A 27751-nucleotide genomic window follows, 5' to 3' on the forward strand; every position below is an offset into this window, starting at 1 on the left:
GGGGATAATCAGCTTGGGGACAGATGGATGGCCTTGAGAAGGAACCTGTGACGCCAAGAGGCCATAGGGGCCCTGAGGAGGGCTGGCCCTGGTGTTAGGGGGGTGTGACTTGACTTTTATTCATCACACTGGCCGTTTGTATGAATTTGAGCCTGCAGCCACTTTGGGCACAAGCTACTGGCCCTCCTTCTGGGGCTGGTGGCCCCTCCCTGTGTCACAGAGCAGCAGTGCAGTGCCCCCCAGAGCCGGAGGGACAGGCGGACCCACACTTGGTTGTGGCGTTCCAGTTAAGTACAACACCTGACTTACGGGGGATACGTGGGCTCAGCAAGAAGTTAAACTCGGGTTACATGTAGACCCCAGTACTCCCTCACAGATGGCACAGAAAAGGTCATTGCCCAAATGTCAGTGATTATGTTGTGGGAAATCCTGCCTTGTGAGCACGAGGACTCTTCCTCTGGAAGAATTGCTGATGCACACCTTCCTCGCTTAGAGCGGCTGTCTTGACGGCTGTGTTGTCAGAACAACAGCAGGTGGACAGAGCACAGGACACAAGGCCTCTTCTCTTTCTCCAGGTCCAGCACGTACCGCCCCAAGGGTTTTGATGTCACTGTGAAGTACACACAGGGGAGCTGGACAGGCTTCGTTGGGGAGGACGTGGTCACCATCCCCAAAGGCTTCAACAGTTCTTTTCTTGTCAACATTGCCACCATATTTGAGTCAGAGAATTTCTTTCTGCCTGGGATTAGATGGAATGGGATACTTGGACTGGCTTATGCTACCCTGGCCAAGGTAAGAATGATTGGTAGGTCTACGAACATCAAATGATGGGACAAGGTTCTGCAACCAGTCACTGGAGGGGCCAGCAGAGGGGTCCAGGCTGTCCAAGACAGTCAGTGAGAATCACATGGTTGAAAAGCCAGTGTTCACACGATTGATTAGACCTCTAAGCACTTTGAAAATTTAAGGTAAATGGCAAGATTCTTTGAGCCTTCCCGTAAGATATTCCCATGGCATGGCTTTTTTCATTTGTTTTTTTCTGTTTATTTTACTTGTATAGTTGACAAATGTTAACAGAATCTGAATCCCTTTGATGGTGGTGCTTGTTTAGGAGTTTTTATTAGGGCAGGATTAAGAGAAAATACATTTATTAAATTCATAAAGGGGACTTCCCATGCAGGGGATGAAGGTTCGATCCCTGGTCAGGTAACTAGGATCCCATACACTGCACAGCATGGCCAAAAAATTTCTTTAAAAAATAATATTGATAAAGAAGGAGGTTCAGGGTGACAGTGGAAACTCCACAGGAAGAGATGTCCCGCCAGGCATGGAGCATGACACTGCTTTCCCCTCCCTCTGGAACTGGGGCCCAGACACCTGCAGGCACACCCTGGGGATCGCCAGCCAGTCGAAGCAGCGATGCTTCGAGGAGAGACGGTGAAACTTCACCCTCATCAGCATCAGGACCATCACAAAACAGGGAAAGACGGCACAATTCTCTGTCCTTGGTCCCCCCAGAGGAAGCAATGATCACATGTGGGAGGATGGGGGTGGGCTGGGAAGGAAAGGATGCCAGGGGCAGGCAGATCTGACAACCCCAGTGTGGCCCCTGGGCCCCGAGAGGCCAGGGTAGGTCAGTGTACACGCGAGGAGAGGTCACCCCTCCTGGCCTGTAACCAGGCACCCTGGCTTGGCTTCTCCTTGTTCAGACAGGCTTTGAGCCAGCGCTAAATGTGAAACAAAGACTTGTGGGTATAGAAAGTCCTGTTTTCTCTCTGGAAGAATGTTTGCTCCAGCTCGAGTTTACTAGCAAGTGATGCAGGCAATGAGGTGGGGGGACACGGGGGCATTTCCCAACACTGTAGTTTCTTAAGGAGAAAGAACAACCCTGACCCCTGGACCGAGACCATTACAAGATGTCCTTCCATGGAGTCTCAGGACCTCCCCAGAAGGCAGACTTCATAGGCTCACGTAAGTCGTGTGTGGGCAGAGGGTTAGAGAGGCTTACCCCTTGCCGAGGACTGTCGGAGCACAGAGTCCTGTCTGAAGAGCCCAGATGGACTTTAGAGCTCAGTGCCATAGGGCTTTCCAAGTGGCTCAGCAGTAAAGAATTTGCCTGAAATGCAAGAGATGCAGGTTCAATCCCTGAGTCTGGAAGATTCCCTAGAGAAGCAGCCCACTCCAGTATTCTTGCCTGGAAGTCCCACGGACAGAGGAGCCTGGCAGGCTGTAGTCTATGGGGTCACAAAGTGTTGGACGTAACTTAGCGACTGAACGACAACCGTAAGGAAAGTTTAATATGAGTTCCCAGACTTGTAACAACTTCCATTTCTAAATACTTTTCACTGACAATTGACTACATGTTTCTTCTTGTGACTTAAAAAATAAAAGATATATGATTGACTTGATGATTATTTGGGAGATGGTACCTTAAAGCTAAATTATCTGGAATTAATAATACATGAAACTTCCTCAAGAATAGACTGCTTCGGGTTTTTTGAGATGTCCAGACTCCCCAAAAGACCTTTTATCTTTTCATCTATGAGATTCCAAGGTGGCCAACAATTGGCTTCATGTTCCTAGGTTAGGGGAGACCAAAGCAGGATTTACAGGAAGTGGAACATGTCTAGAAAGAGGACTGGCAGGGCGGTCTGGGTTGGTGGCCCAAAGACATTTCTGAAATAGATTCCATGAGCACCCAGTCGGGGTGTCAGAGTGTGCAGGGGCCCCTAGCTGATGCTATCTGCTCCCTCACCAAAGATGTGGTTATGGCCACCTGCAGGGTCTCAACCTGCTGAATCAGGTTCTCTACTGGTCCTGGGCAACTGTGTGCTTTTAAACCTTAAAGGGATCCTAAGTCCTGCTGAAGAATGACTTGGTGCAATAATAATAGATCCTGTCGCATGTACCGGGCACTTTTCCAAGCACTCTGTATGTACTGACCCATTTAAGCCCCAGAAGAGCTCTGGGATGTGACCGTGATCCCCATTTTACAGATAAGGAAACAAAGGGACAAGTCACACAGTTTGCGGGTCAGGGGTGGAGCCAGGATTCAATTCCAGGCAGTGTTTTCCTGGCTGCTTCTCATGAAGGCAGACACAGGCTGGGTCATCACCAGACCCAACCTGGTTTCTACAAGGGGCTTTGTCTTCTTCCTTGACCCAAACACAAAGTGTTTAGGCTACAATTACACAGAGGGATTGGGCCAAATTCTGCCAGAATCCACAGAGGCTGGGAAAGAAGCGATAGGAGGCCAGATATGAAGGAGCTAAATAAATAGGAAGGTTTCTGTCTGATCACACTACTGTCACTGCCTCCAGAATTAGAGTTTCAGTTCCTACAGATTATAAATAATCCTTCCCTATATTTACTGTGGATGGCCAGAAGATACCTGGAGCATCTAAGCTGCTACAATTGTTGAGTTTTCATCAAGAACAAACCATTCATAGTAACAAACTCTAATCTCTCCCAGTTGTCAAAGCCAAATTGGAGACATGGATCTATGACGTTCTTTCCTCACCACCAGCACCTATGACCCCCCTCTGCTCCCGCAGCTAAGACCTGTTCACAGACTATCCTTCCTTTTCAGTTCTAGAGAAATGGGGTTGTTCTCTGAAGGCATGGTTACATGTAAGGAGGCACAGAGGATGTTACTGACATATGGCAATGAGGAGTGATGGGCTTTTTAAACTGCAGGACAATAGCAACGTTCCTTTTCTGATCACAACAGTAGCATTATTCCTTTTCTGGTCACCAGAGTTCAGCAGACAGCCAGCAGAGCTAAGCCTCCTCCCAGGGTCTGGGATGTGAACTGTTCCCTTGGGTCAGGCACCTGTCATTTGCATGATGGACGACTATGACTGAAAAGGGTAGGAAAAAAAAAAAACTTTTCCTGAAGCTGCAAAGGCGGCTCCTGGAGACCCTGTTCTCTCCTTACTCCAAAATGTCTAAGATTAGATTCCACCACCTACCTAGGTAACCCATTTCTGCATCTTCTCACGCTGGCCTCACAAGGTGGACAGATGATAAATGGGGCAGCCACTTTACAGCTTCAGGAAATACTATCTTATCTTCCCAGCAGAGACACTGCCCCAAAGGAAAAATACCAAGTCACAGGGAGTTCTGTTGGAAGTTTCCAAATTAGTGGACTTAATCATGAGCTTGTTTATTTCTTAACCTTGAAAATATTAAATAGAAAGAAACGCCATATTGTACACCATGCCTGGCCCCTGCACAGGGGGACCCCTTGTTTACCCTGGAGTCCTTAATCAGCTGCCTTGTTTCCCTGCTCCTTCTGCAGCCTTCAAGTTCTCTGGAGACCTTCTTTGATTCCCTCGTGGCACAAGCAAAAATCCCCAACATCTTCTCCATGCAGATGTGTGGGGCCGGACTGCCAGTAGCTGGATCTGGTACCAACGGAGGTAGTCTTGTGGGTATCTTTTAGTCTTAAAGGGGGGAAAAAAATAAAAAACCAGTGGGGCTATTTTTCCTGCTTTATTCAGACTCTGATAGAAATATTAGACACATAGAGATACATGGGTGCTCTGAAAGTTTTGATAATCCTTGTTTTATAGCCTTAAAAATGGATAAAATTGGGTAATTTTCAATCTTTCCTAAACATCCTGCTATCTAATAAAATGATTCTCATTGCTTCCCCAAATTCCTTTAAAGCTTTTTTTTTTTTTTTTTTTTAATGTTCCTTTGAAAGGTAACTGATTTTGTTGGGTGTTGGAGGGAGGGGCAGATGAGGACCTGTGGGGCAAGGTGGTAGGTTGGATGTGCTGGGATTTCATAAATTTGTAGGGAGTGGGGCCTAGGATTTCATAAATTTGTGGGGCCTGGGATTTCATAAATTTGTTGGAGAGACAGGAGCACCTTATGCACAGAAGTACATACACATGCATATACACACACGTTACACATCTTATACATACACTATACCCATCTTGAGTTCTGAAGAAGAGCACAGAGAGATAAGAAAGCCTTCCTAAGTGATCAATACAAAGAAAGAGAGGAAAACAGTAGAATGGGAAAGACTAGAGATCTCTTCAAGAAAATCAGATATCAAAGGAACATTTCATACAAAGATGGGCACAAAAAAGGACAAAAAGAGTATGGACCTAACAGAAGCAGAAGTTATTAAGAAAAGGTGGCAAGAATACATGGAAGAACTATACAAAAAAGATCTTAATGAACCAGATAACCATAATGGTGTGATCACTGACCTAGAGCCAGACATCCTGGAGTCTGAAGTCAAGTGAGCCTTAGGAAGCCTCACAACAAGCAAAGCTAGTGTGGGTGATGGAATTCCAGCTGAGCTAGTTCAAATCCTAAAAGATGATGCTGTGAAAGTGCTGCACTCAATATGCCAGCAAATCTGGAAAACTCAGCAGTGGCCACAGGACTGGAAAAAGTCAGTTTTCATTCCAATCCCAAAGAAAGGCAATGCCAAAGAATGCTCAGACTACCACACAATTGCACTCACCTCACACGCTACCAAAGTAATGCTCAAAATTCTCCAAGTGAGGCTTTAACAGTACCTGAACCATGAACCTCCAGATGTTCAAGCTAGATTTAGAAAAGGCAGAGGAACCAGAAATCAAATTGCCAACATTCATTGGATCATCAAAAAAGCAAGAGAGTTCCAAAAAATATCTACGTCTGTTTTATTGACTACGCCAAAGCCTTTGACTATGTGGATCACAACAAACTGGAATATTCTTCAAGACATAGGAATACCAGACTACCTTACCTGCCTCCTTTGTATGCAAGTCAAGAAGCAACAGTTAGAACTGGACATTGAACAACAGACTGGTTCCAAATTGGGAAAGGAGTACCTCAAGGCTGTATATTGTCACCCTGCTTATTTAATATATATGCAGAATACATCATGCGAAATGCCAGACTGGATGAAGCACAAGCTGGAATCAAGATTGCCAGGAGAAATATCAATAACCTCAGATACACAGATGACACCACCCTTATGGCAGAAAGCAAAGAACTAAAAAGCCTCTTGATGAAAGAGGAGAGTGAAAAAGCTGGCTTAAAACTCAGCATTCAAAAAACTAAGGTCATGGCATCTGGTTCCATCACTTCATGGCAAAGAGATGGGGAAACAATGGAAACAGTGACAGACTTTATTTTCTTGGGCTCCAAAATCACTGCAAATGGTGACTTCAGCCATGAAATTAAAAGACACTTGCTCCTTGGAAGAAAAGCTATGACCAACCTAGAGAGCATATTAAAAAGCAGAGACATTACTTTGCCAACAGAGGTCTGTCTAATCAAAGCTATGGTTTTTCCAGTGGTCGTGTATGGATGTGAGAGTCAGACTATAAAGAAAGCTGAGCACCAAAAAATTGATGCTTTTGAACTGTGGTGTTGGAGAAGACTCTTGAGAGTCCCTTGGACTGTAAGGAGATTCAACCAGTCCATCTAAAGGAAATCAGTCCTGAATATTCATTGGAAGGACTGATGCTGAAGCTGAAAGTCCAATACTTTGGCTACCTCATGGGAAGAACTGACTCATTGGAAAGGACCCTGATGTTGGGAAAGATTAAAGGCAGGAGGAGAAGGGGACTACAGAGGATGAGATGGTTGGATGGCATCACCGACTCAATGGACATGAGTTTGAGCAAGCTCTGGGAGTTGGTGATGGACAGGGAAGCCTGGCATGCTGCAGTTCATGGGGTCACAAAGAGTCAGATATGACTGAGCAAATGAACTGAACTGAACTGATACATACTTACACACATGCGCATGTACACAGCACACACACACATATGCACATGCACACACATGTGCACACATATACACACCACACAAGCATACAACATATACACATATGCTTACACACATGCACACACATGTACACACAAGTATATACACATGGCTATGCACATATACACACATACTTGTGCATACATACACACATGCATGCATGTGCACACTATATTCAGTTACACAGAGATTTACATAATACATACTTGCACCTGCATACATACATGTACATGCACGGATGTACACACATACCTACACACACATACACACACACACACAATGAAACAGAATCGATGCTGGGTACATGCCATATCCCAAGTGTCTCCCTGACGGACCTGCACCCAGCCGTCTACAGTGGGAGAGGAAAGGGAGAATGCGCATGAAGGGCCCCCAGGCCCGTGGTGCTGACCTCTTTGCTCTCTGCCTGTGAGAAACAGCCTCACACGTGTTTTCAGCACTCTGTTTTTTTACCACCTTTTCAGAGGAGAGGGGTGATGTTACACAGATTCCAAAGTGAAGTTTTGATTAGAGAAGCTCTCTTGTTCCTCTTTCCATGCAAATATGTGGGGCAGGAAGTCATCCTTCATCTTCCGAGGAACTAAATTTTGTCAGTCTGTGTGGTTAACCATTTTATTGCATTTCTTTGCCCACGACTGGGATGGGGTGGGGGAGGATCTCAGTATCAGAAAGCTGGAACTTTATGCATTTCCTCTACATAAGAGAAATTATCAAAGCATCCTGATTAGAGTGGGACTCTGATCTTCCAACACATGGCCCCAGAATGTTCCTTGTTTAATTTCCAGGCCTATGCATTTGTTTATAACATCCTGTTAAATTGGAAGTACTGATTCCAGTGAAGTTTTGCCTTATAAGAGCATGCTTCTCATCAGAAAAACAAGTATTGTATGTTAACACATATATATGGAATCTAAAAAATAGTATTGATGAACCTATTTGCGGGGAAGGAGTGAAGACACAGATGTAGTGCATGGACTTGTGGACACAGTGAGGGAAGGAAAGGGTGGAATGAATGGGAAAGGTAGCATCAACATGTATACACTATCATGTGTAAAACAGATAGCTGGTGGGAAGTTACTGTATAACGCTGGGGGCCCAGCCTGGTGTTCTGTGATGACCTGGAGGGATGGAGTAGGGTGAGGGGTGGGAGGCTCAAGAGGGAGGTGATATATGTATAACTATGGCTGATTTGCCTTGTTGTACAGCAGAAACCAACACCACATTGGCAGAACAGTTTTCCTCCAATTAAAAAATAAATTTAAAAAGCAAAAAAGCACGCTTCTCTGTGTGACTTTGTAATATGCCTATATTTTCTTTCTCTTAAAGATGTAAATGTTTTCCTTCCCAGGTCCTAGGTGGAATTGAACCAACTTTGTACAAAGGAGACATCTGGTACACCCCTATTAAGGAGGAGTGGTATTATCAGATAGAAATTCTAAAATTGGAAATTGGAGGCCAGAGCCTTAATCTGGACTGCAGAGAGGTATTTCCACTCTTATCTCTTTGTGTCTCCTTGTCTGCGTGTGCCTGGGCCATTAAATTTGCATATTTAATTCAGCTAGTACCTGAATATGAAATCAGACTGTGCGTTACATTGCAAGATAAATCAAAAGCTCATGACAATAAAAGTTACAGGGCTTTATTGTAGATAATTTTATATCAATGACCCTCCCTCTAATTGCTTCCCTTCAATTCCTTCTCTTGAAAAAGAGGAATTAGCATAAAATGATGAGTGAAAAAAGTTATATAGAACCACATCATCCTGGCTTGATGGTCCCTGAACTCTGTTCAAGAGAGTAAAGTAAGCAAGGTTTTTATCAGAGTAAAAGGGGACTAAAAATAAGCAAAATGAAACCAGAAATTCATCATCAGCTTTATCCTCCATCCACATCTAATTCCCCATTTCCCCCCCAGGACACAGTTCTCACTCAGAGAAACATTATGATCTAAAGATGTGGGTGGCTGATGGTGCTAAGAGGAGGCAGAGCTGGGAAACCGCATCTCTCGTTAACCTTGTTCACACCTCTCACTGCATTTTGGCTTATTTGTGGCACATAATGACATGATTGTGATGATCTCCAACATTTTCAGAATTGTTTTTAAAAACCACCAGCATTTCATCAGCATTGATTGTATTCGTACCTGTCATCATTGCCTTTCACTTTAACCATCACATTGTACCGTGAGTTCTCATATAGAGATGCCTCTGCAGAAACAATCAAAGCTTGATAAAGGGATGGTCCAGTCCCCTGGGATGGTGTTTCTGTCCTAAGTCTACAAATCTGTTTATTGTCAAAAGGCATTTATTTGCCAGTGAAGAGTCCAATGGTAGAATCAGATGGGCTGGCCTAAAATAAGCTACAAACTCCATGTATGTGTGTGTGTGTGTGTGTGTGTGTGTGTATTGGAGAGTATAAGCGCCTTTGGAGGTTTGATTCTCATATTCTTCGTTCTCTCCTGCCCCCCTTCCCAATCTGCCGTCCTTGCCACAACAGAGAAAACAATAAAAGTACTATCATCCTACTCCAACATTTCAGTATACAAGCTTTCCTTACACACACAGGCATGATAATTTTGTGAACAAACAAAACTGTATTTAAATTAGAGCTTTTCTAAATTGAAATCAGTTTTACACTTGAAAAGAATATGAATCAGTTGCTGTATTTTAGTTTCTCACAATTCTTCACTCCTCCCACCTGCTACCTAAACAAATCCTTACTTCCTTTTGACCTGATTGGTGTATTTGGTCATATGACTCAGGGATTTGCTGTGGAAACAGGAGGATTGAATTGCCCATGGCTCATTCCATCCCCTGGCAGCCTTGCTCATCCAGTTATGTCCCTAGAGGCTGGGTGACTTCTTTGGTCTTGGCCCACTGACCTCCACCTTTTCCCTCAGCCACATAAAGAATGAGGTGGGGGCAGGGCTGGCAATGTCTCTGTGTTGTAAAATTCTCTTATTGAATGCGGCTTTGGTTCCATTCTAAATGAAATATGGGGTATCTGTTGAAAAACCGTCCTTCCTCCTCTTTCTCTGCTAATGAAGTAATACAGAGTTGATTTTGCATGATTTACATAAATAACATTTCGTGTTTCATTTCAACCTCTAAAGACAAATGGGTCTTCCCACTTTGGCAGAGGCGGGGGTGGGGGTGGGCGGGGAGGGTGGTGGTCCTTTACGGAATCCAGCCACTGCTGAATAAGAGAAAAGTCCTGAATTAAGCTGTTGATTTTGGTGTTATCACTGCCCTTTTCTGGCCTCAGTTTCTTCATCTATAGTGAGAACACTGGGTGAGGAAGTTCTTGGTTCCCAAGTTCTGAGAATATGAAATAAACTGTAGCCACCAAGGAGGTACCATGGCTACTGAACGCATGTATCACAGAAGCAGGCAATGGCAGGCTGGACCGTGCACTGATGTGGGTGCCTTCTCCCCTGTTCTAGTACAATGCGGACAAGGCCATCGTGGACAGTGGCACCACGCTGCTGCGCCTGCCCCAGAAGGTGTTTGACGCCGTGGTGGAGGCTGTGGCCCGCACGTCTCTGGTGAGTCCCCAGAATGTTCGATGAGTCTCGGAGGTCACACCAGGTCAGGACCACATACTGGGGAGTACCTCCGTGTATTCTAACAGTTCCAATCCAAGGGTTTGGAGGGTTGTTTTAATGATTATTTCTTAAGTTCACGATCTTATTCTTGGATGGTGATAGTGTTTAGTCGCTAAGTCATGTCCGACTCTTGCAGCCCCATAGCCCTCCAGGCTCCTCTGTCCATGGGATTTCCCAGGCAAGAATACTGGAGTGGGTTGCTATTCCTTCTCCAGGGGATCTTAACCCAGGGATCAAACCCGCATCTCCTGCATTGCAGGCAGATTCTTTACCACTGTGCCACCAGGGATTCCACTTTATTCTTTAATATGAACCAGCAAATAATTCCTTCACTTTAATCTCAGAGGTCTTGGATCTAAAGATGCAATGCCTTTCAGTATTTCAAATAATAATGTAGTTGCTATGGCACTTTTTTAAACTATGGAAAAATAAACCACTTGGTAACACATTAAATAGTAAACCAGGAATGTGTTTGTAGCTTTTTAAACAAACCAAAAATTATGCTTCTTTTTTGGCCTTCATCCAAGCTATGCTTTTTAACTCCTACTTCTGTAACAAAGTATGATTCACAGAAGACAAAGGTCAGTCCACCAATATAGTAATTATTTTATGACCATGCTTTGAAATACCATTAAAATCCTGGTAAAGGACAACATGCCTTGAGGGCCTGGTTAACAGTCATCCCAGTGTGACCCCAACTTTCAGTTCGTTCAAGCACCAGGATGGACCACGAAGCATTGATTGCAAGGACCACAGCCTTGGGGGGCAGATGGACTTGAATTTAGTCTAGTTTCTGCCACTTATTAGCTGAGTGCCTTGTGGGGCAGGGGGTACTCTTGTGCCCCCTGAGAGCCTCTGTGTTCTTATCATGGCTTGTTGTGAGGGTTTAGGGTAACACAATGGGTGTTTGGTCAAGAAGTACTTCTGTTTAATGTCTAAACCGTGGTGCTACCGCTATTTGTTTGGATGTAAGATAAATATTTCTCTCAGCTTCTTGGGTGTCTTCATAAGCGTCTGTCCATGCAGGGCCACTCTTACAAGGTCACCCAAAAAAGTCTCTCTGCTGGTTCTGACTCCAGTGAGGCTGACAGTCCCACGACTCCACTGGGCTGTGGCCAAACCCAGAGACTGATGGATGGAAGAGGCACAGCGGTTACTTTGTCGCAGGTGATGTAGCAGGAACAGAGAAGAAAGAGCAGGCTTTTGGTTGTCCTGGACCAAAACTTCAAAAGTCTGAATAAAAATGCTATGGGAAATGCAGCAGGCAAATCAAAAGAACGCAGAGGGAAAACCAGAAGAAACATCGAGGTCCTTTGTGAACTGGGAGGTCAAGAGTACAGCGGACAAAAAAGCCAGAGCAAACCTCTACCTTGTCTAATATCTGCTGAATCAGAAAAAAAGTGGCAGCCAATGTTTTTAGTGCCTTAAATTTAGGAAACTGGCTGAAAACCAGACCATGCTGGAAATACAGAGCAATATGCTGCTTTTCTTCAGAGTAAAAAATGTCCTCAGTGAAATTAACATGCGCATCTTCAAATTTAATATTCTGAGCTGTCAGGGTTTTACCCACCATCCCAAGGACACACTGGCAGCACCAGCATGTGACTCCAGCAAGCCCATGACCAGCCTGGGCCTCTGCAGATTTTGTGACTTCAGCCAGAACCAGCGGGGCTGTGGCGGAGGGGTGCTAGCATGCCTGAGGTCAGCACAGCGTGTGTTCAGCAGTGCCTGACTTTGTAAGAAAAGCACGAGGTGGAAGGAACAAGATTATGAAATGTGTTTGCCTAATCTAAAATTATCCTCTGGTTTCAGTGCCTGCATCAGGAAGGAGAGGCCCAGGAGGATGTTTGTCTTGAGCAGGGAAAGCTCAACAAGGGGGATGCTCTCTGTCTCACGTGCATGGACCAGAGATGTGCCTGAGCTTTCTCTCTACTGGGTTCATCTCAGCTGGCTCTCTTCACTTGGGTTTTCTTTCTTAGTTAAGCAAAGGGCTGGCTTCAGAGAGGTAAATACCGTACAGATGCCGGCCTCTGTCTTTGGGCCTGGATTGTTTAGATGGGATTTTAGAAATGAATAGTTTGTAGATCTGTAGTTCTTTTTAATTATTGAAGTTAATTCACAATGTTTTATTGTTTCAAGTGAACAGCAAAGTAATTCAGATATACATAGATATAGGTATGTACAGATAGATCCTTTTTCAGAGTCTAGAGTCCATTGGACAACAAGGAGACCAAACCAGTCAATCCTAAAGGAAATCAACTCTGAATATTCATTGGAAGGACTGATGGATGCTGAAGCTGAAGCTCCAATACTTTGGCCACTTTATGAGAAGAACTGACTCACTTGAAAACAGCCTGATGCTGGAAAAGATTGAGGGCAGGAGGAGAGGGGGCTTGACAGAGGATGAGATGGTTCGATGGCATCATTGACTCAATGGACATGAGTTTAAGCAAACTCTGGGAGATAATGAAGGACAGGGAAGCCTGGCATACTGCAGTCCATGGGGTCTCGAAAAATCAAATGTGACTTAGCGACTGAACAACAGTACAGGTTATTACATGATATTGAATACAGTTCCCAGTGCTATATGTTAGTCTGTTTTTTAAATGAGCCTGGTAGGGAGTTTTGTGTTCAATGGGGACCTGGGCTCCCCACCTGTTCAGCTGTGACGCCCTTTTTGGCTCAGGCCCAGTGCTTCTCCATCTGCAGAATCCAGCAGCAGGATGATACCTTCTGTAACCTGACTTTTGACTTTCAACTCTCTGATCTGAGTGTACAGACTCTCCCCCAGGATACAAGGCTTGGCCCCCCAGAAGCCTTCCAGACTCACAGGCACCACTTTGGAGGCAGACAGTCCCCTACTCACTCCTGCACTGTGCCCCTTAGGCAGATTACTTGGCCCCTCTGAGCCTCATTCTTCATCTGGAGATTGGAGCTCTTTACCCCCCATGCAGGCCCCACCACCCTTCACTCTTCCTGAAACCCAGCAGGGTGACCAACCCCTCCTCTCCCCCTCTCAACTCATCCAGCAGGGAGTTCTTCCCTGTGATACACATTTCAAACTGACTTCACTTTTATAAAATGCACAAATATTGGGTTGGCCAAAAAATTGGAACTTTTTGGCCAACCCAACACATTAAGGCATTAGAGACTTTGCAGGTCAGCACTGCAGTGGGTGAAGAGACTGCAGGCCCTTCCTCCTAGTTGTCTGCCCTGAGGAGGTGGCTCCTGCCCTGCATGGTCCTGAACAGGCAGCTCTCACCGTGTGTTCATCCGGGGACACCATGTTTTTCTCAGTTGCTGTCCTCCTTGACCTCCGCAGCACCCATGCTTACCTGCCTTATCTGTTCTCTCGGCTTCCACAACACCCTCCTCTTGGAATTTCCTCTCCACCCTGTGCCCTGCTTCATGGGGGTCTCCTTTGCTGGCCCGTTTCTCAGGGTGGGTCCTGCACCCCTCCCTTCTCCCTGTACCCTCTCCTAAGTAATCCCATCCATGGCCACACGATCACTTCCCACCCATTGGTCACTGACTTTCAAATGCTTCTGTCTAGCGCAGGCTGACTCCCTGGAGATTAAATTCAAAGAAGTGACCTACACAAATCCTGCTAGAATGCCTTAATCACATCTCATGTGCTCAGATCCCTGATAACTGATCTCTGATAAATGCCTGATGGTGCCCATGGGTCCCTCCCAGCTGTAACTCCTGCTCCTTCCTGTCCTTAGTACCAGCCTCCATAGCCTCATGGTGTCCCGTGGGACAGGTTCCGTGCTCTGCCCGCCCTGACACTCACCTACTGCTCAACTTAGCTCATGTACTTCTTCCTCTGGGACCCCAACAGACACCTCTTCCTTCCAATCAACCTCTTCTAGCTCCACTTCACATCCATTTCACATCCCCTGTCCCATGCCCTCCTAGCTCCACCCCTGCCCCATGCCCTCCTAGATGCCCCTCATCAGGTGTCCTCTTAGCTCTGCCCCATCACAGGCACCTCTGCTACTGACCTGAGTAGGGCAATGTACTGGGTGTGTGGAAAGAAACCCATCCGACACAGTCCTTCTCTCTGGGAGCTGGCAGGAAGAGGGCAGGTCTGCTCTTAGAGACCACGGATCTGGTGAGAGGGCTCAGGAGTGATTTGTAATTAACTTATAGATTCAGCAACTAGTGGACAAGCATGATCGGCTTTACCCTTCCATCCCCTGATGAGAGGCATCAGTGAACGTTCTGTGTTCTTGGTCATTCATTTTTTCACTCCAAGAACATTCCCTGTGTCTTTCCTGTGGGCCAGGTTTTAGGACTATGGAGAGGAGATGGGGGAGCCGACAGCAGACCTGTATCCTTAGAGGAATCAGGTTCTCCTGCAAGAAACAGAAGTTAACCAACCACACCAATAAATGTAAAATTATAACTGCTATAAAGAGAAGCGCTAAGGAAGAGAGATACATGGTGGGATACCAGCACTGTGGGGGATAGTCAAGGAGGACTTCCTGGACAAGGTGGAATTGGAGTTGAGATCTGGAGGAGAAAAAAGATGTTCCAGAAGAGCAGAGGGTCACCACAGGGCTGTGTACCAGGAGGAAACTTACTGGGCTCGGGGAATGTATAGGGAAAGTGATGACCAAAAGGGCTTTGAGCACGTTTAAAATCTGATCTCTCTTCTAAAGGGTATTGCCTACTACAGTGTGACTCTGGGTGAGTTATTTCACCTCTCTGAGCACTGGTTTCCGCTTCTGTAAAGTGGAGGGGGAGCTGTTACTGCACTGATATGGGTGTTGAGGACTAAGGTGCCTGTGGCAGGTCTAATATCAGTAAGTAATCCACACGCCTGGGTAATTTTACTAATTTTTATTTTTGTCATCACCATCACTCTTTCAGAGGACTGATGTCTCCGCTCTGCTGTCCAAATTAAACAGAGTTTATCGCCGTGGGCATCTGGCAAGGTGACGAGGAGAGCTGGGAGCTACTTCCTGTTGATGCGCCAGACTTGTCACTGTTTGTCATGTGATCTTGTTTTGTCTAGATTCCAGAATTCTCTGAAGGTTTCTGGACTGGTTCCCAGCTGGCATGCTGGACGAATTCTGAAACACCTTGGTCTTATTTCCCTAAAATCTCCATCTACCTGAGAGACGAGAACTCCAGCAGATCATTCCGTATAACTATCCTGCCTCAGGTATGAACGTAGATTTGTGCTTTTGTCTTCTTAACATGAAACATGCAAAAGTAAAGCACTTCATGCATAATATATGCATTTCGATATCACACCTGTATTAGGTAGCGATTGCTGTGATGATGCTACATAACAAGCAACCATGAAACACAGCAGCTTTCATCAGTGAGCTTTTATTCCTGCTCGTGAGTCTGGCCAGGTCTGCTGGTCTCTGCAGGCACATGTCCCTGGTCAGCTGATAGTTGGCCAGGGATAGGTTGGCCTTGGTTTAGGATGGTCTCGGGTGGCCTCACTTGCATATCTGGTGTCTTGGTTGATGGAGAGATAAGACCATTGTCTCTCACCATCCTGGCTCACAGGGTGGCAGCGGGATTCTGTGAGACAGAAAGCAAACTCACAGGGGCTCCTGAAGTCCAGCCCAGAACTGGACTCCTGGTGCCGTGTTTCCCAAACCAGGCCAGGGGCAGCCCAGGTTCTCCAGGGGAGGATGGAGATGCCAATTCCCAATGGGGAGAACTGCAAGGCCACATCACAAGGGTGTGCCTACCAGGAAAGGTCAAGAATTGAGGACACTTTTGCAATAAGTACCAATAACACCAATATATGGTTAGTTCCAATTTATTTATAAACAGAAACTAAAACTGGATGCTCAGAGATGAAGCTATGCATTTTTCCATATTCAAGCAATCATTGACTCCTCCTCCATCCTAAGCATCTGTCCTCCCCCGTCTCACCTCTCCCTGCTCTCTCCATCCGCAGAGCCCTCACTCTCATCCCCTCTCACTCCCACCTCAGGACCCCGGGAGTGCCCTCCACACACCCCCACCCTCTCTTCCTTCCAAACCACTGCCAGATTCCTCCTGCTAAGCCGCAGCTCTCTACCCCACTATTGCCATCCTGGAGACTCGCCACTGCGGCTTTCCTTGACCTCACAGGACCCGCCCTGGTTCTCCAGCCTGTTTCCTGCTGAACCCTTGACCTTCCTTCCCCTCTTGGTGGCTGTCCTCCAGTACTGGGCGCCTGCTCCATCTCCTCACTTTGCTTACCCTCCACTGCCTGAAATGCCCCCCTCCTCCCCACTCCCTCTGTGTATCCACATTCTTCCCATCCTTTAAGACCCAACGCAAACAACTCTTCTTTGTTGAACCTCTGCCGAGCAGAATGGTCCACTTGTGAGCTTGCCTTGCAAACTTATAATGCATGTTTTCTAGTCCACTCATCTGGCCCGGAATCACATCTTCAGGGTTGAGTTTATGCTGTTGTCGTTTTCATTTGACTTCTTTTTTCTTTAGTTGCACACACGCTTATATTTCTTCCCCCATTAAATTATTAATTCCTTGAAGATGAGAATCATGAGATTCAAAGATCATCTTTCCTTTTCTAACACTGCTCTCTGGTGAGGGGGTGGTGCATAATAACTGTTTGTTGAATGGACAGATGAATGTGTCTTTGTTGCAGTTTGGTGAATTTGAGATAAAGGAGTGGGACTGGGGGATAGGGAAGGAGGAATAATTTCAGAAGAAAAAAGGAAATGATAAATATTGCCTTTTCCCTGTTCTCAACTTTATATAGAGAAGTGCATTCCAAAAATGGAGAGCTGTTAGGGTTAGGATTGAAAGCTTTAAGAGAAATAACAGCCCAACAGAGGACACAGACACAGAGCCGGAGGCTTGAGTTACACTTACAGCACTGCCCTTGACTCACTCTGTAACTCTGGACGGTCACTTCTCCCTTTCTGTGTGTGTCTCTTTAAGTATAAAAAGAGAAATAATAATACTCGTCAAAGACATTTTCAGAAGACTGCAGTATCCTTGGGTGAACAGCACTGCGTAGGGTGATGTGAGAATGATATGTTTTCAGCACCTTTAAAATTATGTGCTCTCTGTGATTAAATTTTGGTCAGGCCACCAGCAAAATGTGGACATTATTTCACCAGTGTGGTTTGTCACTAAACTTGAAACCCAGCTTGAGGACAGAGGTAAATGTGAGCTGCAGAATAAATGGCGTGTGGCTGAGTCGACAGTCAGGGACTCTAAGAAGCAGGAGGAAAGCAGGCTTGCAGGGTGAAGTCTGTCATTACATCCAGAGCAGGCAGTAGCCATCTGAGCTGAAGATCCACTGGGGCCCATCAACTGCTTTCAGGACCAAGCGCTGGGTGAGCGTGAAAAGATAATGAAGGAGGTCTGGGAGTATTGCATTTAATTTGCACATCTCTGCATAAGAATTCAGTTTTATTCTCACTTATGAGACTGTAGATATCTCTTGGTTGACTTTGACATGTCCACATTTTCAGTCTTTTAAAATCTGCTCTCCCCTGTTGTCCTGATTTCTCCTTCATCATCCCCATCCCAATTGCTTTCCATTGCCTTGATGGGAAAGGATGACAGTCAGGAACCATCACCTGATGAGAACCTCATGAGCCCCATATTCTAGTAACACACCCTTGGGGATGGCGCTGGGGGCCTCCCTCCCAGCCCTACCTGATTGAAGCCCTTCCTGACATTCAGAGCAATCATCAAGGCTCCTGGCCACCCAAATCTTAGAATGAGGTCCCTACCCAGGACCATCCAGGCATCAGCAGCAGTAGACGGATGATCGATTCTAAGTGCAGAAGAGTCATGTCAAAAAACAGAGTGCCTGTGCCCAGCTCTATTTTCCAAAACCACATGGGCTGAATCCTGTGTGTGTGTGCTCAGTCATTCAGTTATGTCCAACTCTTAGAGACCCCATGGACTGTAGCCTGCCAGACTTCTCAGCCCATTGGATTCTCCAGGCAAGAATACTGGAGTGCGAGGCCATTTCCTTCAGGGGATCTTCCCAACCCAGGGATCCAACCTGGTTTCCCCCATTGCAGGCAGATTCTTTACTACCTGAGCCACCAGGAAATCCTATTTGGCTTATTTTAAAAAGCAGCCCCGGCCCACAGGGAAATTCTGATTTTTTTTCATATAATCCTAAAAACATAAATAGTTTCAACCTAAATACCACCAGATTGTCTATTTGTGCTATTTAAGTTTGAAGGCAGGCATTTTACTCTGAGACACAGCAACACTGGAGCTTTCTCAACATGTTACAGAATTTACAGTCTGGAGTTTTTACTGGAAGTCAGTGGGGACACACAGAAAGGTCAGAGTGAAAGATACAAATTCAGTTTGCATCATGTTTGTGTCAGTGTCATCAGTTGCATTTTATTTGGTGATTTGGGGGGCTTTTATTATGGAATTCTTTCATTCAAAGGCAGGTGTGTGTGTGTGTGTGTGTGTGCACTCTAGGACCTGCTTACAGGGCCTTAAATAGAAGTGTTTTAGTAGCAGCTAAATACATCCACTACCTTTTCTTAATTTATATTGACCCTCAGGAGAAGTTGTCTATTTCATTACACTGATCAAGCTCATCCATTTAACACACACTTACTGAGGCCCTACTATGTGCAGAGCATATATGAGATACCTAGGAGCCAAGAACAGAGTTGAGAATAGGATGATTCCTTGCCTTGAAGAAGGGTTTACAGATAGACAGCAATCAGTGCCTGGTTTAAAACTGCTGTACCCACCCCCTGGACATGGCAGCTGGTTGATGTCCAATGGGTGATGACTCCAGAACCACCCATTTGGGCCCTTGCACACCTTTCTGCCTGGAGACCCCCTCCCTCTTGTCTTCGCTGCACATGACAAGTACACTGATGTTCATCTTCCTCGTGCGTCACTTTGATCATGCGTGTTTTGATCATGCAGAGAACATGTTATTCATCTTTGTATTGCTGGTACCAAGGACAGTGTCCAGGCCTTATGAAGTGTTCAGTAAGTCCTGAGCAGATAGGTGGCAGGTGGATGTATGGACAGATGGATGACTCCTAGATGGGTGTACCTGTGTACAGTCAGAGGTGCTGTGCATGCTGCTGTACTTCAGCAGGTTCCTCACCAGGCACATGGTCCCAAGTCCTGGATGGCAGGGCTGGTATCGTCCTCTCCATTCTCTGCAGCTCCGATGGCACCTTGGAGGGACTGAGCACACAGCGACCTCAACAGTTCTGCGATGTTGCCTGATCTGGGCTTTTTCTCTCTTGCTCTTTCCTCTTCAACAGCTTTACATTCAGCCCATGATGGGGGCTGGCCTGAATTATGAATGTTACCGGTTCGGCATCTCGCCTTCCACCAACGCACTAGTGATTGGTGCTACAGTCATGGAGGGCTTCTACGTGGTCTTTGACAGAGCTCAGAAGAGAGTGGGCTTCGCAGCCAGCCCCTGTGCAGGTAAGTGATGCTCCCGTCAGACAGGGAACCTCGGGAGAGCACCTGATGTCAGATAACTGACTTGGAAGCAGGTCTTGATGACAAGTCAATGCTGTTGAATTGTTTCACTCATGCCTGTCATCAACAATCAAAATCTTTGCAACAGAATGTACTTTGCAGGTTGCAGAAAGGAATCAGAATAATTCATGCCAAACTTTTAGTCCAGTGCTGCTGTTGTCTTTCAGTCACTAAGTCATGTCTGACTCCTTGAGATCCCACGGACGCAACATGCCAGGCTTCCCTGTCCTTCACTACCTCCTAGAGTTTGCTCAACTTCGTGTCCATTGAGTAGATCATGCCACCTAACCATCTCATCCTTTGTCATCCCTTTCTCCTCCTGTCCTTGATCTTTCCCAGCATCAGGGTATTTTCCAATGAGTTGGCTCTTCGCATCTGGTGGCCAAAGTATTGGGGCTTGAGCTTCAACATCAGTCCTTCCAATGAATATTCAGAACTGATTTCCTTTAGGATGGACTGGTTTGATCTCCTTGCTGTCAGTGCTGAGCACACAGCAAATGCACAATGAATGTTAGTCATTATAGTCATGTCTCATATTAAACTTAAAATGGCATCTCATACCAGGAATAATAATACTTTATGGGACCTTGGGGGTGAATTACAGTCTTTGGACAATGACAGCAAAATGAATAAAAAAGAAAATTCATAGATAAACTGTGTATATTTTCTTCTTCAAAGATATCCTCATTATTAAATAAGAGTTAAATGCCTGTCGTTGCTATTTTCTGAATCCTAAAATCTTAAAACTAATAAGTCCGTTTTTCTCATTGAATGTTTTTGAGGAGATGGTACGAGGATGACACAGCAGTATTATTCAGCGATATCTAGCTTGACAACTGGGTGGCTCTTCAGAAAGACCAGGAGAGCACAATAAAGCTGATAGGGTGGTTAAACCCATTCCACTAGGAAATGTCTGTAGAGTAAGCAGTTTGCTTGAAATGGAGTGTTCCCATAGCACACAGTTTAGAGGGAGGATCAGGTACTTCTGACTAATAGCCGAAGCTAGCAAGAAAAAGGCAGATCTCAGTGGCAGGAAATTGAATTGCTAGAGGGATGAAGAAAGTGTATGCACCAGGGTAGAGGCTGGGAGAGATGTTGCACTAAAGATAGGGTTTCAGAGGATGGAAAACATCCCACTGCCTTGAATTCAGGTTCAGGAACATCCTTGAGTTGTGCTGATATCATGCTAAAGGTGATTGTTCACTCAGTCATGGCTGACTCTCTGTGATCCCATGGATTATAACACGCCAGGTTTCCCTGTCCTTCACTATCTCCCAGAGTTTGCTCAAACTCATGTCCATTGAGCTGATGATGCCATCCAACCATCTCATCTTCTGTCACCTCCCTCCCCTCAATCTTTCCCAGCATCAAGGTCTTCTCCAGTGAGTGGACTCTTCACATCAGGTGGCCAAAGTATTGGAGATTCAGCTTTACCATCCATCCTTCCAAAGTATATTCAGGGTTGATTTCCTTTAGGATTGACTGGTTTGATTTCCTTGCTGTGCAAAGGACTCTCAAGAGTCAGCACCACAGTTCAAAAGCAATTCTTTAGCGATCAGAGGAAGAACAAGAAATGTGAAGTAGATAAGAACTAACAACAAAAAGATAAAACAGAAGAAAATTGAGGGTTATAGTGAAATACATGACTATTACGTAGTGAAGGAAAGAAAATATGAATTTGATTTAAAAACAATAGCCTTAAACATTAGCTGTAGCTGTAGGACTGATAGGGAAGCTGCTGACCATCCTGGTAGCCTGCACTTGAACCAGACCTTCACTTTGACCTAAGACCAGTGGAGATATTTGGAAGGGAGTGAAGGAGGTGAGGGTATACAGGGAAAATGCCAAATGCTCACAGGTGGGTTTCAGTTTTTATTTCTTACTGTCTAAATTGCTAAAACATGGTTGTAAAATAGAGGCCCAGTAAATAAAGTAGGTAAGTGATGCTTCATATTCTCATTTCAACAACACTGTCTATTCTCACTAAGTAAAATAACAATATGGAAGACTGAAGATAGATAGCAAATAGAAAAATGTATCTGGACTTTTGTTGTTTAGTCTCTAAGTCATGTCCTACTCTTGCGACCCCATGGAATGTAGCCCACCAGGCTACTCTGTCCATGGGATTGTCCAGGCAAGAATACTGGAGTGGGTTGCCAATTCCTCCTTCGGGGATCTTACCGACTCAAGGACCAAACCCATGTCTTCCACACTGGCAGGCGTATTCTTTACCACTGAGCCACCAGGGAAGCCCATCTGGACTATAGGCCACTTCATATTGTCTATAAATAAATCATCCCACCCCATGTACAATTGGATGTCTTGCAGTATATCTTAAATACCAACGTGGATTTCTTTGACTTTGCCTTAGTGAGTAGACTCAGCTCCTTGAGGCTTGTCACTTTTTCAGTCATGAGTAAATGTTTACCTTTCAGGTGTGTATTCACCCTTTCAACCAGCTAGATATCACTGCAAGAGCGCTTTCTCTGCAACCTGAAACACTACTGTATCTCCCATGACTCTTTGCCTTCTTCAACCCAGAGGATGTAAGAAATAGAGCAACTTTCTCCACAATTTCTACTCTCTTGTTAAATACCAGTAAAGTAGAGGCTACTATGGCAACAGCCATTAGATTGTCCACTAATATAGCAGAGAGCATAATCACTGCATGTTTCTGAGTGAATTTCTGTTGGAAATAGTTTAATATTAAGCATCTCTAAGTAGAGCGGAAATGGTATGGACCTAACAGAAGCAGAAGATATTAAGAAGAGGTGGCAAGAATACACAGAAGAACTATACAAAAAAGATCTTCATGACCCAGATAATCACGATGGTGTGATCACTCAAGTAAAGCCAGACATCCTAGAATGTGAAGTCAACTGGGCCTTAGGAAGCATCACTATGAACAAAGCTAGTGGAGGTGATGGAATTCCAGGTGAGTGATTTCAAATCCTAAAAGATGATGCTGTGAAAGTGCTGCACTCAATATGCCAGCAAATTTGGAAAACTCAGCAGTGGCCATAAGACTGGAAAAGGTCAGTTTTCATTCTAGTCCCAAAGAAAGGCAATGCCAAAGAATGCTCAGACTACCACACAATTGCACTGATCTCACACACTAGCAAAGTAATGCTCAAAATTCTCCAAGCGAGGCTTCAAAAGTACATGAGCCATGAACTTCCAGATGTGGATTTAGAAAAGGCAGAGGAACCAGATATTAAATTGCCAACAGCCACTGGATCATCAAAAATGCAAGAGAGTTCCAGAAAAATATCTACTTCTGCTTTATTGACTATGCCAAAGCCTTTGACTGTGTGAATCACAACAAACTGTGGAAAATTCTTCAAGATATTGGAATACCAGTCCACCTTACCTGCCTCCTGAGAAATGTGTATGCAGGTCAAGAAGCAACAGCTAGAACTGGACATGGAACAACAGATGGTTCCAAATTGGGAAAGGAGTACCTCAGGGCTGTATATTGTCACCCTGCTTATTTAACTTATATGCAGAGTACATCATGTGAAAAAGTGGACTGGATGAAGCAGAAGCTGGAATCAAGATTGCCGGGAGAAATATCAATAATCTCAGATATGCATTTGACACCACCCTTATGGCAGAAAGCAAAAAAGAACTAAAGAGCCTCTTGATGAAAGTGAAAGAGGAGATTGAAAAAGTTGGCTTAAAACTCAATATTCAGAAAACTAAGATCATGGCATCTGGTCCCATCACTTCATGGCAAATAGATAGGGAAACAGTGACAGACTTTATTATTTTGGGCTCTAAAATCACTGCAGATGGTGACTGCAGCCATGAAGTTAAAAGATGCTTGCTCCTTGGAAGAAAAGTTATGACCAACCTAGTTAGCATATTAAAAAGCAGAGGCATTACTTTGCCAACAAAGGACCATCTAGTCAAGGCTATGGTTTTTCCAGTAGTCATGTATGGATTTTCTTTCTAAAAAGAAAGCTGAGTGCTGAAGAATTGATGCTTTTGAATTGTGGTGTCAGAGAAGACTCTTGAGAGTCCCTTGGACTGCAAGGAGATCCAACCAGTCCATCCTAAAGAAAATCAGTCCTGAATATTCATTGGAAGGACTGATGCTAAAGCTGAAGCTCCAATACTTTGGCCACCTGATGCGAAGAACTGACTCGTTGGAAAAGACCTGATGCTGTGAAAGATTGAAGGCGGGAGGAGAAGGGGACGACAGGGGATGAGATGGTTGGGTGGCATCACCGACTCGATGGACATGAGTTTGAGCAAGCTCCAGTAGTTGGTGATAGACAGGGAGGCCTGGCATGCTGCAGTCCATGGGGTCACAGAGAGTCAGACATGACTGAGCAACTGAACTGAACTGAACTGAAGCAGAGCTACATTCTTCCCTGCATTTCACCATGCATTCTTTGTTAGGTGTTCTTATACAAGTTTTGTTGCTATTTTTTTTTAATGTATTTAAGTTCTTGGTACTTAAACATTAGATTTTACCGGCTGTGGGAATATACTCTTTGTCTCCTCTTTAGTGCAAATTGTTTAGCCATTAAAGTAATTACATCCCTCAGGGCAGCAATTAGGAGCCAGACAGTGGAATAAAGTGCCATAGTAAGTGGAAGAGATATGCTGCCTTTTTTATTTTTTAAAGTGTTTAAGTAATAACACGTTTGAAATGAAATTTTTTCAGTTGCAAGGAGCCATATATTATGCACATACTTGGGAACACCCAGATGTAACAAATGCTAACATTTTGTCATATTTTCTTCAGAAATTCATTGTAGAAATAGATAAATATAGCCAACACCCTATCCCACTGCCTTCCCAGAATTACTCCTTATGCTGAAATTTGTGTATATTCTTTTCATAATTATAGCATGTTTATAACTTCACTATATGGCTGTAAGTATCTTGGATTAGTTATTGATTGCTGTGTAATAGTTACCCACAAATTTAGCAGCGCTTCACGGCCTTGTGCAGGTACTGAAGGTCAGGAATTGAGAGGGGGCTCAGCTGGGTGGTCCTGGCCCAGAGTCTCTTATGGGGCTGCAGAAACCTGAAGTCTAGAGGGGCGCTTCCAAGCTCACTCACTTGGTTGTTGGCCAGAGCCCTCTTTCCTTGCCATGTGGAGCTCATCACTAACCAGCCCAAATGTTCACAAGGCAGGGCACTGATCACGCCAGAACAATGACCCCAGAGAGAGAAAGCAAATAGAGTCCCTGACATGAAACCACGGCCCTTTTATAATCTAATCTTAGAAGTTTGTGTCATTTTTTAATCTATTGTTTAATCTATCACGTATGCCTACACTCTTGGCCACACAGAACCACCTTGGTACTATATAACCTGGCAGAGGACTACATGGAATAAATATTAAGCAGCCCGGAATCACAGCAGGTCATCTTAGAAGCTGCCTGCTCAGTTCAGTTGCTCAGTCATGTCCAACTCTTTGCGACCCCAGGGACTGCAGCACTGCAGGCTTCCCTGCCCATCACCAACTCCCGGATCTTGCTCAAACTCATGTCCACCAAGTCAGTGATGCCATCCAACCATCTCATCCTCTGTCGTCCCCTCTCCTCCCTCCTTCAATCTTTCCCAGCATCAGGTCTTTTCCAATGAGTCAGTTCTTCACATCAGATGGCCAAAGTATTGGAGTTTCAGCTTCAGCGTCAGTCCTTCCAATGAATATTCAGGACTGATTTCCTTTAGGATGGACTGGTCGGATCTCCTTACAGTCCAAGGGACTCTCAAGAGTCTTCTCCAACACCACAGTTCAAAAGCATCAGTTCTTCGGTGCTCAGCTTTCTTTATAGTCCAACTCACACATCCATACGTGACTACTGGAAAAACCATAGCTTTGAGTAGACAGACCTTTGTTGGCAAAGTAATGTCTCTGCTTTTTAATATGCTGTCTAGGTTGGTCATAGCTTTTCTTCCAAGGAGCAAGTGTCTTTTAATTTCATGGCTGAAGTCACCATTTGCAGTGATTTTGGAGTCCAAGAAAATAAAGTCTCTCACTGTTTCCATTGTTTCCCCATCTATTTGCCATGAAGTAATGGGACCTGATTTTTGAATGCTGAGTTTTAAGCCAGCTTTTTCACTCTCCTCTTTGACTTTCATCAAGAGGCTCTTTGTTTCCTTTTTGTTTTCTGCCATAAGGGTGCTATCATCTGTATATCTGAGGTTATTGATATTTCTCCTGGCAGTCTTGATTCCAGCTTGTGCTTCATCCAGCCTGGCATTTTGCATGATGTATTCTGCATAGAAGTTAAATAAGCAGGGTGACAATATATAGCCTTGATGTATTCCTTTCCCAGATTTGAACCAGTATACTTTTCCATGTCTGTTTTTAACTGTTGCTTCTTGACCTGCATACACATTTCTCAGGAGGCAGGTAAGGTGGTCTGGTATTCCAATATCTTGAAGAATTTTCCACAGTTTATTGTGATCCACACAGTCAAAGGCTTTGGCATAGTTAGTAAACCAGAATTAGATGTTTTTCTGGAACTCTGTTGCATTTTTGATGATCCAGTGGCTGTGGGCAATTTGATCTCTGGTTCCTCTGCCTTTTCTAAATCCAACCTGAACATCTGGAAGTTCACGTGTCACATACTTTTGAAGCCTGGCTTGGAGAATTTTGAGCATTACTTTGCTAGTATGTGAGATGAGTACAACTGTGTGGTAGTCTGAGCATTCTTTGGCATTGCCTTTCTTTGGGATTGGAATGAAAACTGACCTTTTCCAGTCCTGTGGCCACTGCTGAGTTTTCCAGATTTACTGGCATATTGAGTGCAGCACTTTCACAGCATCATCTTTCAGGATTTGAAATAGCTCAACTGGAATTCCATCACCTCCACTAGCTTTGTTCATAGTGATGCTTACTAAGGCCCACTTGACTTCACATTCCAGGAATCTTGCTCTAGGTGAGTGATCACACCATCGTGATTATCTGGGTAGTGAAGATCTTTTTTTCTATAGTTCTTCTGTGTATTCTTGCCACCTCTTCTTAATATCTTCTGCTTCTGTTATGTCCTACCATTTCTGTCCTTTGTTGTGCCCATCTTTGCGTGAAATGTTCCTTCGGTATCTCTAATTTTCTTGAAGAGATCTCTAGTCTTTCCCACTCTGTTGTTTTCCTCTACTTCTTTGTATTGATCATTTAGGAAGGCTTCCTTATCTCTCCTTGCTATTCTTTGGAACTCTGCATTCAGATGGATGTATCTCTCCTTTTCTCCTTTGCCTTTCACTTCTCTTCTTTTCTCAGCTATTTGTAAGGCCTCCTTAAACAACCATTTTGCCTTTTTGCATTTTTCCCCCCGTGGGAATGGTTTTGATCACCCCCTCCTGTACAATGTCACGAACCTCTATCCATAGTTCTTCAGGCACTCTATCTATCAGATCTAATCCCTTGAATTCCTTCTCCAAGAATACTGGAGTGGGTTGCCATTCCCTTCTCCAGGGAATCTTCCTGACCCAGGGATCAAACCCAGGTGTCTTGCATTGCAGAAAGATTCGTTACCATCTGAGCTACCAGGGAAGCCTAGAAGCTGCCTGCTGCTGCTGCTAAGTCACTTCAGTCATGTCCAACTCTGTGCGACCCCATAGACGGCAGCCCACTAGGCTCCCCCGTCCCTGGGATTCTCCAGGCAAGAACTCTGGAGTGGGTTGCCATTTCCTTCTCCAATGCATGAAAATGAAAAGTGAAAGTGAAGCCGCTCAGTCCTGTCCGACTCTTCGAGACCCCAGGGACTGCAGCCTACCAGGCTCCTCCATCCATGAGATTTTCCAGGCAAGAGTACTGGAGTGGGGTGCCAACGCTTTCTCTGATCATGTTTGCTAGATTTTCCAGTTTGAATGAGTACCGGTCATTCATTGTGACTGCTGTGCAGTT

General features: G+C 44.8%; 1 protein-coding gene across 1 annotated transcript in view; it reads left to right on the forward strand.

The window, feature by feature from the left end:
* Positions 1–27751, forward strand: part of BACE2 (beta-secretase 2) — a 111168-nt gene that overhangs the window by 57863 nt on the left and 25554 nt on the right. Inside the window, exons 3-8 of the mRNA XM_027546611.1 lie at positions 576–792; positions 4301–4429; positions 8147–8281; positions 10240–10341; positions 15422–15571; positions 19653–19821. Coding sequence (XP_027402412.1) covers positions 576–792; positions 4301–4429; positions 8147–8281; positions 10240–10341; positions 15422–15571; positions 19653–19821 — 902 coding nt within the window. The remainder of the gene's footprint in view (positions 1–575; positions 793–4300; positions 4430–8146; positions 8282–10239; positions 10342–15421; positions 15572–19652; positions 19822–27751) is intronic.

Source organism: Bos indicus x Bos taurus, chromosome 1, assembly GCF_003369695.1.
Source record: "Bos indicus x Bos taurus breed Angus x Brahman F1 hybrid chromosome 1, Bos_hybrid_MaternalHap_v2.0, whole genome shotgun sequence".
Taxonomy (NCBI): domain Eukaryota; kingdom Metazoa; phylum Chordata; class Mammalia; order Artiodactyla; family Bovidae; genus Bos; species Bos indicus x Bos taurus.